We start from the raw sequence: 15768 nt of genomic DNA on the forward strand, positions 1-15768 counted from the left end.
CCATATTGCCATGTTTCTGTTCAAGGCCCACTGACATCTTGGAAAGTCTTCCAAGTGCTTTCAGCAGAGATCAAACCCTAAGCCCTTAAACCCCTGTGCACTTCTAAAGGTTTCTCTTCAGATGACAGCCTTGTGTCAAGTGTGATGGGTGCCAGTGACCTGAAACACGGTCCCGAATGATGTATCAGCTTAACTTTAAATTTACAAGTAATTCCTTTTGTTCTAGTCTGACTTCTTACAGTCCAGAGAAAAACTGTGTAAGTGGCTTGTTAGACTGAGATCTAAGCCAAGTTCTCTGAAAAGACACATTGAAAAGCCATAGACAAAAGTCACTTGAAGTATTTATACAATCTTTCCTTAGAAATGCCAGGAAATATTATCTTATGATACTGTGATATATCATGAGGACAGGGAAGTTAAGATACAAAACCATGATTCAACATGAAGAAATCTAAATTATGCACCAAGTTACCTTTTAGAGAATGTATTTTCTATTCAATTTCCATCAACTTGACTGAGCAGAGATCTAAAATGTACTACACCAGAAGAGATAAGCCAGGACCAGCTCTGAGGCTTTTTGAATTACATCTATTCACAATGTCACTCTTCCTGTATATTTACTATTTTTTTTTATTTCAAACACCATCAACATTAACTGATCAATGATTTACAGTTATCTTTACAAAGGTGTAGTAAAAAAAAATTATTAAAAAAGACAAAAAAAAAACAATCTGAAAGCCACTATTCAGATTTGTCTATATATAATCACAACATATGCAACCATGCAGAAGTGCCCAGAGTGCCCAGTACACATAAAACCAAAAACTGACCAAAGTTTTTCAGCAATTAACTGTACTTCCAGATTTTTACGGTACATCATCTTCTAATTTCTATTTTTTTTCTAAGCAAAATAATATATATAAAACATACAAAAGAAATTGTTTCGCATTTCTAGCATGGGAAATAAGGAAACTACTACTCAAAAACATTTTGAAAGAAACACAGAATGGATTTTTAGGGTTTGATCAGTTAATTTGTTTTGATTAGATAACTTCAGTACAAGATCTCATTATTCACATACCTGTTTTTGATGTGGTAATATATTGCAAGAGCTACACTGTAAAGAAAAATACAGAGTTAATATCTGAGGACTGTCAAATTATATTACTTGTCATATTAACAGGCAAATTTAAAACCCAGCACAATGCATGACAAAAATACGCTCAACAGCCTATTTTATTCAGTTCAGTGTTAGATACCAGGAAGACTGCTCTAAACAGACAATTCTATAATATCTCTTCAGCACACTCCAAGTGCCTCCTGTTCACTAATAATCAAGTACCTTACAAAAATACTCATACTCCATATACCAAGTTGCACATACCTTCCATTTAATGCCCTATGCCACCAAAGTCAATGATAAGACTCTTACTGACTTCTGAGGTTGAAGACAAAGCATCACAGACATTGAACATCCTCTGTTATTGTTTGCTAATGCTTCCAGGCTAACATGAAATGTTTTAATAACCTTTGGCTTATGATTTTATGTTTAAATCCATTAACTTTTGGCTGTCTTTCTATGTAGTTGCTCACATACCAGATTGAAATACCAGGTTTCTATAGTTTTATGGCATCAAGTTATTTACTTTAACTCAGGAAAGACGACTCCCTGAATAACTCACTGCATTATGCATTGTCCATGTTCTCAGCCACTCACCCCCGTTTAAATTCTGTGCAAAGACAAAAAGTGTCCTTACATTCACAGAAAGCTAAGATTTTAATGACATACACAACTAACTGATTTCATTAACATTTGAGACTAAAGAAAATTAAGACATGGTTTCTCATGGTTATTCTCCAGATTCCAACTCACAACTCCAGTGTTATCAAAGGAAACATGCTCTACTCATGACTCCCTACTTGTTCCAGCAGCACAAAACCCAGTCAAAGGATGAAGGAGGGAGTTTCTGTTTGTTGACAATTTGTCTGGTCAGTGATTCACTATAAGATGCTTGTGACTTACACTGATGCAAAATTCCTTCCTTCTCCATAAAAGGCCTTTTGAAAGAGTCAATTGATTGTTCTGTAATTCCATTCCAGAATTTTTACATGAAAACTGCTACACTGTGTATTAGGAAAATAATATGTTGGAGCTACGCCATTAGTAGAATTTTAACTTATTTCAGGTTTATTTGTTTTTGCTTTATTTGAATAGCCATGCAGTGGAAAATACTTCTTCTTAGTTGGAAGTAAAAACAGTTTTCTAACTCTGTATGAGCATTACAGCTCTTACCTGGCTGCATTAAAAGTTTTTAGCTCGTAAGTGCTTTTAAAATTTTATTTTTTCTATAGATACATATTTAAGGAATTAAGAGATACTGTGTACCATAGACATTTGAAGGGCACAGTCCTCACTGAACACAAAAACCGCACTTATGAATGAAGTTAGTCTGACTGAAAGCTATTCACAAAATGAATTAGTCCTCAAATTTAATTTTAAATTATGCCCCAAGGAACACACTTGCAGCTCCAGTTCACTTTATGAAAGCAGATGCAAGAATCTATGTACAGAGCTCTCTGCTTGGTGCCCATATGGTTCCTTTTGTAACAAGATGTCAAATTATGCTTAGAAAATATTTACTATTTACAAATCCGTATCAGAATCTGAAAGTCTTCTGGAGCTGTAATAGATTAACTCAGACTCAAGTTTCATTCTGCTTTTCATATGCTGGTTCAGCCAGCTCTTGGTATGCAGGAAAGAAGCTTAGGGAACTTTCCATCACCCTACCCCAGCCACCCCACTGATGCTGGAGATCTCCAGTATATGCACTAATATTTTAAATATACCAGTGTGTCACACGACCCAGAAGAAACAAGTAAGACGGCCAAAATACATCCCTCATAGATCTACCTACATGCAATAGCCATTTGTCAGCAGAGGCTGCCAGGGTGAAGGCAAGAAACGAAGTTTTACAAAAGCAATAATCCTGCAGTCTCTCTACCCTTCTATCTGTTAAATGTGCAGCCAGACAGCAAAGACTCCTCACCCAGAGGCCTTATGTGCCAAAGTCCAGTTTCTCACCCCACATAACCCTTTTCAAACTCCTTGACCCCTTGCAGCTTCTAACCTTTCCCACACTGGCAGCCTGGCCACAGCCCTGCACAACTCCTTCCACTTAGACCCAGCGACAGCTCTTCCAGCCTGACATGGTCCCTCTCCTCCTTATGGCTCTCCCTCCTGTCTTACATCCCAAGTCTTTCCCAGACATCACCACTTTGCTCCCCAACCCCCAGCTTTTCTTTCTGTCTCCTCTTCAACAAGCTGCTGCTGATCACTGTGGCCTGCTGCAAAAGCTTCTGGGCTGCTGCGGCCAACTGAGCCCACCTCTTCTTTCCATATGCAGTTTCAGTTCTGAGGGAAAAAGGGGCCCAAAACCCAAAAGGCTGTACTTAAATCTGCATGCAAAGTATTTTAGAGCAGTAAAGTATGGGATTCCAGAAGGAAAAAGAAAAAAATTTTAAAAAAATCCTTTTTTCAGTGTTCATCTGAATTATTAAGTTACTAATTAAAGAAACTTGAGGAAAAGCAAGACTATTATTCAGCCAGAAATAGCTGATAAGGAATTAAGTGTCAGTCTGACTGCAAATCCCTTCTCTATTCCCTTCTTTTTCCCTTAATTAGAAAAATTAAGAACATGTTTTAGTGACCACCAACACTATAAACCCCTTTGGATGTGTTATTCTGAATATATCTGTCTCTCATGCAAGTATTTCTGTGGCACATATTTTATCTTAATAAATTTTTGCATTTGAGTACAGTAAGGTAATCATCCTATGAACAACTCAAGAGAGTGTATCAGCAATCATAATGAACAAACAGCATGAAATGCCTGAGCATTTGTTCTCTCATTTTTTTCCCCTTACTGTACAAAGTGTGAAGAACAATCCTCTATAAATACCAAGTTAATTTTCCTCCAAATGTAGAAAAGCACCAGTGAAACCTGAAATGATTGTCTGAGGCATCACCCAAGGGTAAGCCCATGTACGCACCGCACACAAAGCTCCCCACTGCTATGTAATAAACTGCAGTGCCCTTGTACTCAATACGGGAGTGAATCCGCAGACAATTCAATTCCATTTCCAGCAGAAAACAGGAAGGAAAGCTTAGCAAATGTTCATAAGCATCATTTCATGAACAGAAAAGAGGTCTTAAAATTCAGGTAATTCCAAAACTCTGAATAAACAAGTACCCAAGTAAGTTTCGAGGACTCATCCCAAGCAAGTACCTGGTTGAATGCTGAAGCACAAGGATTTCAGCTGTTGGAATCTGAGAATCTTAATTGTTGCTTTCTGTTGAGATATGCAGTATTAGGAGTTTGACTCTGCACAGAGCTAAAATAAGAAAATAAGCTCTTGCTTATCCTATTCACTGCCTCTGCAGCATGATCAAATACATAAATTTTCTCCTTCAAAAACTAAAACCTTTGAAGTTTGCTTAGTAATGGTTCAGAAATATGTATGCATAAATACACATATTTAATGCAGGCTCTAGCAAAACAAAAAATAGAGTTATAAAACCCACCATTTGATGGTATACTTGAGGTTTGGCTGACTGACTGTGCTGTCATCCAGGAAAATAGTGGAGCAGGAACTGTACTTCCTTCTCAACTGCCCAGGAGGATGCTATGAAAAACATGCAAAAGAACAATGGCAATTATGTAATACCAGAGCATTTTTCTGAGGAGATGTAAGAATTCAGAAAAACCAGACTTCTCTCTCTCCCAACGACGCACACAGTAATGTGATCATGTTCTGAAGCAGCTCAGAAAGTTCAGAAATAATTACCAGTGCAAAAGTCACAACAATCCCTGCCTGTGCCTTGACTAATGCTTTCCAGTCCCAATCTGCCCTCTGCCCCTTCTTCCCAAAAACCATGCAAAAATTTTTGTGCAGAATTACTCCAATGCATACATATATTTGGAAAGAAAAGATGAACAAGACCTGTTTCTGTCCTCAATCCAAAAAAGTAAGTAGAAGAGTGAAAAAGAAATCATGTTAACAATGAAGACAGATTTAGAAATAGATACAAAACCATGCTTGGAGAAAAGAGAATTAAAAAAAACCCCAAACCCAAATAAACTCCAACAAAATGAAGTAGGGGAAAGAGATCTTTACAGTAAGACCACTAAAACATCTAAAGTTTAAAAGGGAAAACTCAGAAAAAATAATTAATCAAAAATAGTTTGCTATTACAAAGGAAGAAAATACATCAAAGTATGAAAGAGAAAGTGGATATGAAACATCTCTTAATAGAAAATGTCTTCCACAGATTTTAACTGTATTTCTGCACTACCACATGAAAACATTGAAAAGCTCAGCCACAAAATGACATTTGACAGCACTACTTATTACTGAAGATATTTTGTTGAGAGAGCTTCTCCTCCAGCTCCTTGCTCCTTCAGAGCAGCCAACAATCCACCAGTCTAAAGAGAATAGTTTCTTCATGTTAGTTAATAGCCATCACAGTCATTAATGCTTTTTGATTTTATCCTGGCTTATTTTACCTAACGCTAGTGAATAACTTGAACAAGAGCCTGTGTCAGGAAAGTTAAGACCAGTCAAATTGCAACAAATTACATGTTTAAGTTAGAACAGAATAGGTTTAAAATTCAGTTGGCACATTGACATGGAAATTTTACGTGCCTTACAATGAATGTTGTTTCTACTGTTTCAGTGGAGCCCAACGTCAACAACGTCGGTGGAATCCACAGGCATTTGCCAGCTCAGAGCAACTGAGTCTTGAGGCTACAGTCCTGAGTCTCCTACATCAGTATATTTTCCCCTGTCTAATTTACAGAACAGGTATTATTAAAACTGCCAGCACTCCCATCTTCTCACTAATGATTAATTTTCCATAGGCAGCAAACTCCTTAGCAGCATTCATTAGGCAGAGAACAGATAAGACTCCTGGTAAAACCTACATGCATCTGAGTCATCTTTCTATTTTTCCCAGCTATGAGTGAAAGAGCATGCAAAATCTTCTGTCAACTGGAAAAAAAAAATCGTTTTCTGAAACTATCACAATTGTAGAAACACCACACTGAAATTACGTGAAATCTCACCAACAGATTCTGTCAGGGTCCTTCACTTGACCAATGGAATCATAGGCTGAACTGCTTTTCTTGGAAGTGAAAAGTTTACCGGGAAAATTAAAACTATCCCTCTCTCAAAAATTCTCCAGGACTTTGGAAAGATATTTCATGATACTATGGAAGCTCACAATCCATCAACCTACCAAGCTATTATATGTAAAGCAAGGCATCAAACAGAACATTTAGAAGCACTGGAAGCATTAATGACAAAATGTACTATCTAGCATTGATGTATACAGAGAAAAGTACTAGGAGAGTGGTGACTTATAGCCTTTGTTCTACCACAGCTGAGTTTGAATTTCTGGATTAGTCTGTTAAGTACCTTATGCAGGCATGATAAAGGCAAAGCAACTTAAAATCAGTATAAGAAAGTAAAACTTTAGTGGTTGAAAAAAAGTGAGATGCATAGATATTAAAAAAAAAAACAACAAACTAAAAAAAGGCATGTGGAAAGTTTTAATTCTACATTTTAAGTATAAACATAGTTTAAAGGTTTAGATAAAATAGAAGATAAATGGACTAGATTTGTTCAAGGCAAACATGAGTTAAAAAAAAAACAGAAAACAACTCTGTAGCAACACCACTGTCAGATTTAAATCTTCCTAGATAAACAGCATTTACATTTGATACATGCCAATAATTGCAGCCACACACCTTATTTCTGAAACTACCATATCACAGAACTCTCCACGGCTTTCAGCCCACATCACACTTTGTTAGGCAGAGAACTTTTCACACTTCAGAAAAATACGTAGTGTCTCATGCCTCACTTTCTGTTCATAACAACTTGGCAGAAAGGGGTACCTCTCCCAGTCTGAAGAATGGTGCCAATTGTAAACCTACTATCTTGGATATATATGCACATTTGTGCCATGTAAATAACTAAACTATCGGTAGATCAACATTCCTAGCATCTACTCTGATGTCCAAGTGCAGCCATACCAGGTAATAGATTTTCTGCCTTTTCCAAATTACTGGAAAACACCTTCAGCTTCATAGTCTAGCTTGACTGAGCTGAAGACATCTAAGTCCTACAGTTCAGCCAAATAGGCCTTTCTGAACCTCCACAAAATGCTGCACAGGTACCCTCTCCATCCTTGCAAAGGACCAAATTGTTTTCTGAGCATCATCTCAGTATTCAGCACTGTCCTACAGAGAACCCCCTTTCTGTGTCCATTTCAATGGGGTAAGTCCACACCCAAAATTGTACAGGAGCTTAATGCCTTCACACTTCAAATTCATCAAGGCTGACCACAAAAATCTCCTATTTAGACAAGTCAGAGAGGATCTAAGAGGAAAATCAGAATAGCTGAGAAAGAAGGTTTGGCTAATTTCTTCAAGGCTCTATATTCTAATATTAATGGGAAACTTCTCAGGTTCTGTCCCACCATGAAGGCTGACATGTAGGAAGAAAGGGCTGGTATAGCTCCTTTTGTAAATCTTCATATGCAAACGTGACAGTGAGCATAGCACACGTGTGGAGCCTTGACAATCTCTGCTATTAACAAATATTTACGAATTAAAAGTACCTAATTAATATGAAGTGGGATTCACTTTATGTGTGTACTTTAACTTGCAGTGTTGGTACCCAAGCTGAGATTCAGTAGACATCAAAATTCTCAACTTCAGCAAGACTCCTGACTTCATCTGGCACAAAATTCCTTAAGGACAAGATTCATCAGAGGTTTGAAAAAAATTATCTAGAAGGAAAAACTGAAAGACTGGAGCGGTCTTCTCCAAAACAATGCAACAGCAATAGCCTTAAATCATGTTGAAGGGAATTGCAAAGAAATGAATGTTGCTCTCCATGACCAGTGTGGATGGGATAAGAAAGAGCAGGCTTCTAGTGAACTAGTGAAAGTTAAGATTGGACCTGAAAGTGAGAGAGGAGGTGATGGCAAAAATAATCCAACCCAGACATCACCTTTTTCTAATAGCAGGGATAGCTTGAATGACTTGAGCAGTGATAGAATCTCCATCACTGAAAGTTGTAAAGAAAAGGCAAACCAAACATATACCAGGAATAGCTTAGGATATATAAGGAATATGATATATACCAGGAATAGGATAATATACCAGGAACAGCTTAGATGCAGGATTCTGCTCTTAGGAAAGAAACCAGACTGAGTGACCTCTTGAGATGAATTCTGGACCAATTTTCTATCATTTTATGATTTCTTTTGGAGGGACAATTTGTAGCTCTTTATTCCAGATGCAGTTATTTTTCTCATTTCAAACAAAGACATTCATTAAGAAATGCTGACAGTACAGGTTACAATGAGTACATAATAGCTGTTTTGTGAAATGTCTTTCTTTACAGGAAAAGATGTATAATGGAAAGAATTGCTAAGCTTTGACATGTCTTAGAGAACAAACCCTAAGAGATCAAGATTCAGTGTATTTGTGTTAATGCCAGGTGTTCCTAGCTCTTAAAACCAGCAGTCCTCCCCTCTTGCACAAGTGCTAAGGAAATATCACTGTTTTATTTTTCTCCCAGCTTCAACCGAAACTTTCCAAATCATGTTTCTTTCACGACGCTTGAACAACAGGCTTTACTTTACTGAAGTTTACATAAACTACATCTTTTCAGAAGTAGAATGGCTTAGTTTGTCATCAAAATCATGCAAACTCTGCAGAACTGCTTCTGTATACCTGCTATGATATGAAAGGAATCACAAGAAATTCCTAACTAGTTGGCAATGAGAATGAACAAAAGGTTGAGTTTCTCTCAGCCTTCATTTTAGCATCACTCTGAAATTAAAACTAAATTTGTGGGGAAAGGGGAAGTGTTACTGTTTCTTTTGTTGAAATTGTCATTCTAGGGTGGTTTGGGGTAGAAACATCTAACAGATGAGTGAGTGCATACTGAGCAAACCCCATACTCAGAACTGACCAGAAAAGAACCAGCCAGCTCTGCCCTGGGAGCTCTTTAGCAACACTAGTATGGCACTGTGCCCTGAGGCTCAGCAGGATGTGTTCATTGGGCACAAAGCTTCCCTAATGAAGCTATACAGCTTTTGTACAAGAGCTGGCCTTCAGCCAGTCAGCTTCCAGTTTGGCAGAGAAGCTTCAGCCTTTTTCAGTGTTCTTTTGCACTTGTCCCATCAAAAGATAATTTGCAGCTTCTGTCCTAAATAATGACAGTACTGTCTCTTCTTCCATCAAACCAGGTGTAAGTTATTGCATGATTTTAAGAGGTACTGCTAAACAGTATTTCATCCCATGGAAAGATTGAGGCCTGCTTGTACCCATCTGTGGAGACATGCCCATTAGCTTCCAGTCAGTTAGAAGCTAGCCAAAATCCTAATAGGCAAAACTGGCATGCAAACGTACACATGAATCCAAATTTCAACAACAAGCAATATACCAGGACTGCTTCTGACTTGGAAAAGGGAGGTTCCTATCTTGGGGATGGATCTTCTATTGCTTCAGGACATATTTTAATTCTGACAACGTTTTTCACAGAAGAAACATGACTTTACAGGTCACCAAAGTGTTTCCAAAATCAAGCAAGCCATGCACACAATTCTCTGCATGGCTCTACAAAGCTCTGCATTTATTTCCATCTTGCATAATTTGATACTACAGTATAATTGTCTACATTTAGTGGCTAGATATGGATATATTCACCTGAATCAAAGCTGGTGGAAACTGCTCACCTTTCTTTGCCAACGCCTACAGCAATAAAAAAGATTCAGTCCAACCACTCTTACGTAATACCCATTGTACCTCATTAGTCTACAACATGATTCAACCTTGATTAGTTGATTCAACCAGTTGGTTAGTTTTACCAATGTTTGGTAATGTCTAAAAATGATGCCTTAGACTAGATCTGTACTTGCAAGTATTTTGCTCTCAAAACTTTCCTTACTCACATCAACTTTAGAAAACTATGTCAGCATACCACCAAGCTCTTGGGCAGCTCAGCAACCATTGGTAAACTCTTCTGTGGCACACACAGGCCCTACTAAACCACTGATAAAGCACCCTGCTTTACAAACCTGAAAGATTAAATAGTTCTTTGAATACTAGAAGTAGCTCAAAGGCTTATATTTACATAGCACATAATTGCTACTGTTGTGCAATTTGACCAGAGGGACCTTACTAGGCTCTCAGCACAGCAAGTATTGTACAGCAACCTTGTAAAAGATCTCTCCTGTGGGCTCTCATTCTACCTCAAAAGCTATCTTTTGTTCCTCCCCCTACAAAAGTTTGTCATTTCATATAACTTATTGCCTCGAGACTAATAGAAGACGTACAATTCATCGCCCTAGAGGCCAGGAAAAGAAGCAAGGGGCTGAAAGATAGTAGAAAAAAATCCTTCAAGTTTAGGTAAGCCATTAAAGAAAATCTGCTCATTCTAACTTATTGGAAGCCTGAAAAAGCTTGAACAGCATCTGTTAGGAATGGCATAAGTATAGGGCCAGATGGCATATAAAGACCTTCTCTAGACCTGTTTTTTTGTGATTTTGCTATGGAGGGGAGCAAAGAGCACATTAAGCAACCTCTAGGAGAGCTTCAAGAGCACCTGAGAAGTCTGTAATCTATCTTCCAGTTTATCTTGTTCTTCTCTTTGAGGAAGGAATGTTAATTAAAATATCTTAAGGAATTTGGACAGCAATTTTAAGCCTTTACAACAGCCAGCCTTAGGCAGTCCACTTTAAAACAACATCTCACATTTTATGTTATGCTTTGCATGCTTCACAGATTAAACTGATTTTCAGACTATGCTCCCATTTCAGAATGTATCTTATTTCTCTTATAATCACTAGTTGAAAGTGTTTGATTACCAGTCACATGTCTAGTAGTTTTACATTAGGGAAGCAGGACACCCTCTCTATGCAATCTGACATGAAAATTTGGGGGCTACACAGAAGCAAATACCATACATCATTTCAAGTATGCAAAAAGGCTCACAGAAATTGCTTCTGGCACACCATGTACAGCAAAGTACCCTTCTGTTCTCCACTAGTCTCCATCAGCTGGGCTCCTGCCGGGAAGAAACATCCCCTGATGTGAATCCTACAGTGTCACTTACATGGACTGGGGTTTGGACATGAATGATGCCCAGGAACTTTTCCCCAAAATGCCTGAAAAATTTTGGTCTATACACGTTAGGTTTTGCACTTGGAATGACAAAAACAGTATCAGTCTGATGGGATCTGAACATCCAGTTGTTGTGTAGTAGACAGTGGAAGTCATATCCAGATCCCTAAAGATGATGCTGAAAGGAAGCAAGCCTTGCTGCTACAAGGTTGATGAAGTGTCACCAGAATTAAAAAAAGGTAAATATATGCAGAAGAGAGATATTCCTTTTATCTTTCTTCTCTTTTATCCTTCCCACCCTATCTTCCCCCAGAAATATTCCAATGTGCAAAAAATATCCCATATTCTTACAGTATTATTATTGCCCATGAACAGAGATTCAACATTAAGAGCACATCTTGTCAAGAAGGGAGGAAAGTACTTTCTGAAAGGGAAAATTTCTAGAAAAACTTGATGGAGAAAACAACTTTTCCACCCCTACTCTGCTCCTTTCCCCTGTAAAAAAATAACCAACCAGTACGAAGAAGTAGCTACTGCAAGCAATAATAAAACATTCACTCTTTTCTCCACCCACACCCTCAAAAACCATAAAACATATCTTCCTGTTTGCTTTCCTTGTACAGGCAGAGATACTGATGCAATCTCTCCTCTCTGAAAAAGGAAACGCCTCTATCTCAGTCTGCATCTTTATCCCCATGAGCAGCTTGACTAAGCAGGATTAAAAGAAAAGGCAAGCGCACACTGAAGCTACACTAAAACTGAAACAAAAACCCAGCAACTGCCAGTTCAATGGGAAGGGGAAGCAGAGTCTGTTGCAACTGTTTAGAAATTAAAATAGGCTGAAAGAAAGCAAAAATATCAAGTATATGGTAGGTAGCTAGATAACTGCCAGCACCTACAAGGATGCAAAGTATCCAGCACCATCTTCAACCTGTTGTCTTTCTCCCTGGGCTCTGTGGAAAGACTGAGAGTTGATGTCTTCTCCACAGCAACCTCTCACCCTGACTTTCCTTTCCCCTTGCCGGCCCCATGCCAAAAACCAAACAGCTGCTGGCTTCTTCCATCACACCTACTGACAAGGTGAATCTGAAACAGGACAACTGCCAGCCCTTGACAACACACAATAAATCAAAGCAGGAACCTGTGATTTGTATTTGGGGATCAAAGCATAGTAGTCATCCAATTAAAACACTACAAACAAAAGCAAGCAAGAAAGGAAAAGAACAATGGCGTGATCATATGGAGAAAGTGGACTTGTAAATGAGGAAGAGCTGATATTGTTTTAATAGGTAACATTTCAAAACTTGTATAAATTACTATTCTCATCTGTTGCTACACAGAATTAGGCAAGTCACTAAAAAAGAAAAAGCACAACTTTTCTTGATACTTGTCTTACTAGCCAGCCTCCCTCATTGCCCAGGAAATGCCTGCAAAAGAACCAATAAGATACTGCACAAAAGCATAAAAATGTCTCGTTGCTTATCTTGGTTATTTATCACGAGAGAAAAATAAATATATAGGACTTAGAAAGAGAAGAGATGACATTATGGAAAAACCATAAAAGAGTGCTGCATTATGGTGAGGAGTTCTTGTAAAAAGAAGACAAAACAATGCTCCAAAATTTAGGTCCTCTTGGCTTGTTTCCTCTAGAGCAGATACTGGGACCAAGCACTTCACATCAACAGGGAAACAAATGAGTAGGAATAGCTCCTGCTATAAATGCACTCAGCACATGCTGAAAAATGATGGAAAAGAACGATCAACTAATAGGGTATACAACAAATTCACTTATCATGCAAATACTCCCTATCATTTGCCACACATAATTATTAAACTTAACTATTTCCTCAAACAAGGCTGCCTAAGAAAATTACAATGGCTCCCTGCAGTCTACAAACCTAAACAGTTGCCAGTTAAAGGCCACAGCAACCACTTCAAAAATGATCACCAGTTTGTGCAACAGCTTTAGCAGACTGAATTTTTCAGAGGTGCTGAATGAATACTCAAAGGTTGCTGAAGTAACTTAAATATCACAGGCCACATTTGAAAATATACCTTATCGATGAGCATTGGCTAAAAAATTTAACTGACTTGTAAGGACACGGAGAGAAAGCTACAGTAAGGACTTCGGCTTCATAAAGGCTATTTTTAGCTTTGTAATTTAGAAGTGCTTTGTAAGCAGAAAGAAGTCAGGCTTAAGATAGCAGTAAACCAGACTAATGAGGGAAGTTTACATTGGTGCAACCTTAGCCAATGCTTTGAATGATACCTAGGGGGAAGGAAAAAAAAAGGAAATTAGGGAGAGGTTTACTTAGGATATCAACTAGATAAGCTGCTACACTGAGTTCCCAACAACACAACATTTCAGTGATAGGATCTGATCACCCTTTCCTTTTCTGCACAAGCCAGCATTGCCTAAAATATTTGATACAAGAATTGCAATAGTGTGTGCTTCCAGCAGCATCTGTAATAGTTATATTTGTTCAATCCACCAGAGGAATCCACTTGCAGTTTGCCTAATGCAGAACACATCTTCTGTATGACATGAAACGATTCAGGATCTGTGAGAATTTCATCCATGACACAAGGCAGACTGTTACAGAAACTCAGTTATTACCTTTCTTTGCAGTGTCTAAATATTTTTTTTTTGCATGGAACCTTTCAAGTCTGAGGCTACAAAGCATGCTGGAAGTTCCTGAGCACACATTATTAAATTTACAGGAACCCAGTGCAATAGCTTTACAAGTAATTTTATAGCAATACAACTTCACTGCAAGCCACCCTCACAGGCACTGTAAACAATGGAAGTGTTTTACAGGGGAACAGGAGGTGAGAAGTACTGAGAATATCTGCTAAACTTGTGGGGCAAGCTTTAAGGCCTTTATAAGCCTTTCAGTATCTCATGACTTCTCAAAATCTTAACTCTTGGGAAACTGAAAATCCCAGCTTGCTTTTGAAGCCAGGCAGTAATTGCAGAAACACTCAGCACAAACTAGTTCTGCCAACAAACGAAACAGTCCTGCCTTCTCTCCCCTCCCTCCCTTTCTGAGGGTGCAATCACGTTCAGGAACAGATCCATTTATGCCTGCATTTGTGCTGCAATCCAGTTTACCTGGAGCTGCACAAACATTTGCCCAGCACAAAGGGATGCATAGCCTATAAATCACATCTGTTTCTTTCAGCAGCTGTAGTGGTTTAAAAATGATTCATGAAGTGATGGCCTATATTTACAGAGAGAGAAGAGTTTGAGAACTCCCCATTTCACCCTAAATGCAAATACCACTGGGAGACAATTAGCTCTTTCCCTCCTCAATTTTACTAAGGCATAACTCCAGATATTTCAGCACAAGTTTTAAGATACTGGGAACTGCATTGGTTCCAGGTGCTTCTTTGTACTAACAAGCTACTGTTTGTTAGTACAAAAAATACTAACTGGGGCAAAGAGCTTGGTCCAAAGCAGGCTACAGGGGATTTGCTCTCAGCTTCACCATGAATTTGATTCAAGCAGAAGAGAATTGAACTGAAAAATGCCTGGGTTACACAAGCATAACAAACCCCCATCTTCATACTCAGCATGTAGCACATGTCAGTGCACATTTACATTGCATCAACGCTGGTCAGGCACTTCAAAACTTCTGCGTAAATATGAAATGCTGCAGCTCTCTGCCAATCCAAACTTGCATACAAATGTAATTTAAAGTTTTGAGAGCTTTGTAAGAATTTTACAACTCACACTGATGTGTGCAGCTCTTTGTCCCAGGTACCAGTTGCCTATGTACACTGGTTGTGAGCATGATACTGTCTTCAGACCAAGACATCCACCATTCCACTAACTCAACAGCCAAGACCTATACTTCTGGATCCTGATGCAGAACAGACATTTGAATCATCAGCACCCTTTCACCAATATGGAAATCACGCATGATAACTTATTTACTGTATAATACAGACAACAAGGAGAAAGCTGCATAGCGAGGCATTTTCACTTACGTGGTTTATATAGAGACTCTTGCGTTTTTCTCTCACTGCAAAAACACAAAATATGATAGAAATATTACATGACTATTTTTCCTGATTAAGTTTCTTATATACCATTTATAATAAAAAGAACAGGAGGCTATCGATGTGCAACATTATAACTGCTTTTACACTAACCAAGTATATTTACATATCAAACACAGAAAGAACATGTATCTGCACGCATAAAGGCATTTACTCTCACTAGTGTGGTGATGGATTAAAATTCTCATCCATTTGGGTACTTCACCAAGCGTTGGTCCGCATGGGAAAGTTAATATGCAGTAAGATACAGTCCCAAGTTAGCAATGGATTAGGCATCCTTCACCAGTTCTCTGTGTATGTACTTCTAAGCCACCAGTGCCTTTGTGCAAGATACCTTGCTACAAAGTGGCCTACGCTACAGGCATGAAAGCAGCTAAACAGCTACACCACAGTGTTAGCGAATTCTCATCATAGCTTACTGTACACTAACTCCCATAGAGGAGCCTTGAAACCATTCACATTACATCACTGCCTTCTATAGTTATCAGGTGCAAGCCTGAAACTATTA

The 15768-nt window shown here is 38.4% G+C and overlaps 1 protein-coding gene across 2 annotated transcripts in view; it reads right to left on the reverse strand.

Moving 5' to 3' along the window:
* Window positions 1-15768, reverse strand: part of CCNY (cyclin Y) — a 123580-nt gene that overhangs the window by 26471 nt on the left and 81341 nt on the right. The window contains exons 3-5 of one of the 2 annotated variants that reach the window (XM_034068795.1): window positions 15189-15223; window positions 4583-4683; window positions 1082-1117 (exon numbers count right to left, since the gene is read on the reverse strand). In XM_034068795.1, coding sequence (XP_033924686.1) covers window positions 1082-1117; window positions 4583-4683; window positions 15189-15223 — 172 coding nt within the window. The remainder of the gene's footprint in view (window positions 1-1081; window positions 1118-4582; window positions 4684-15188; window positions 15224-15768) is intronic. The other variant, XM_034068804.1, reaches the window with a different exon arrangement.

This window comes from Melopsittacus undulatus, chromosome 1 (assembly GCF_012275295.1).
Source record: "Melopsittacus undulatus isolate bMelUnd1 chromosome 1, bMelUnd1.mat.Z, whole genome shotgun sequence".
Lineage (NCBI taxonomy): Eukaryota > Metazoa > Chordata > Aves > Psittaciformes > Psittaculidae > Melopsittacus > Melopsittacus undulatus.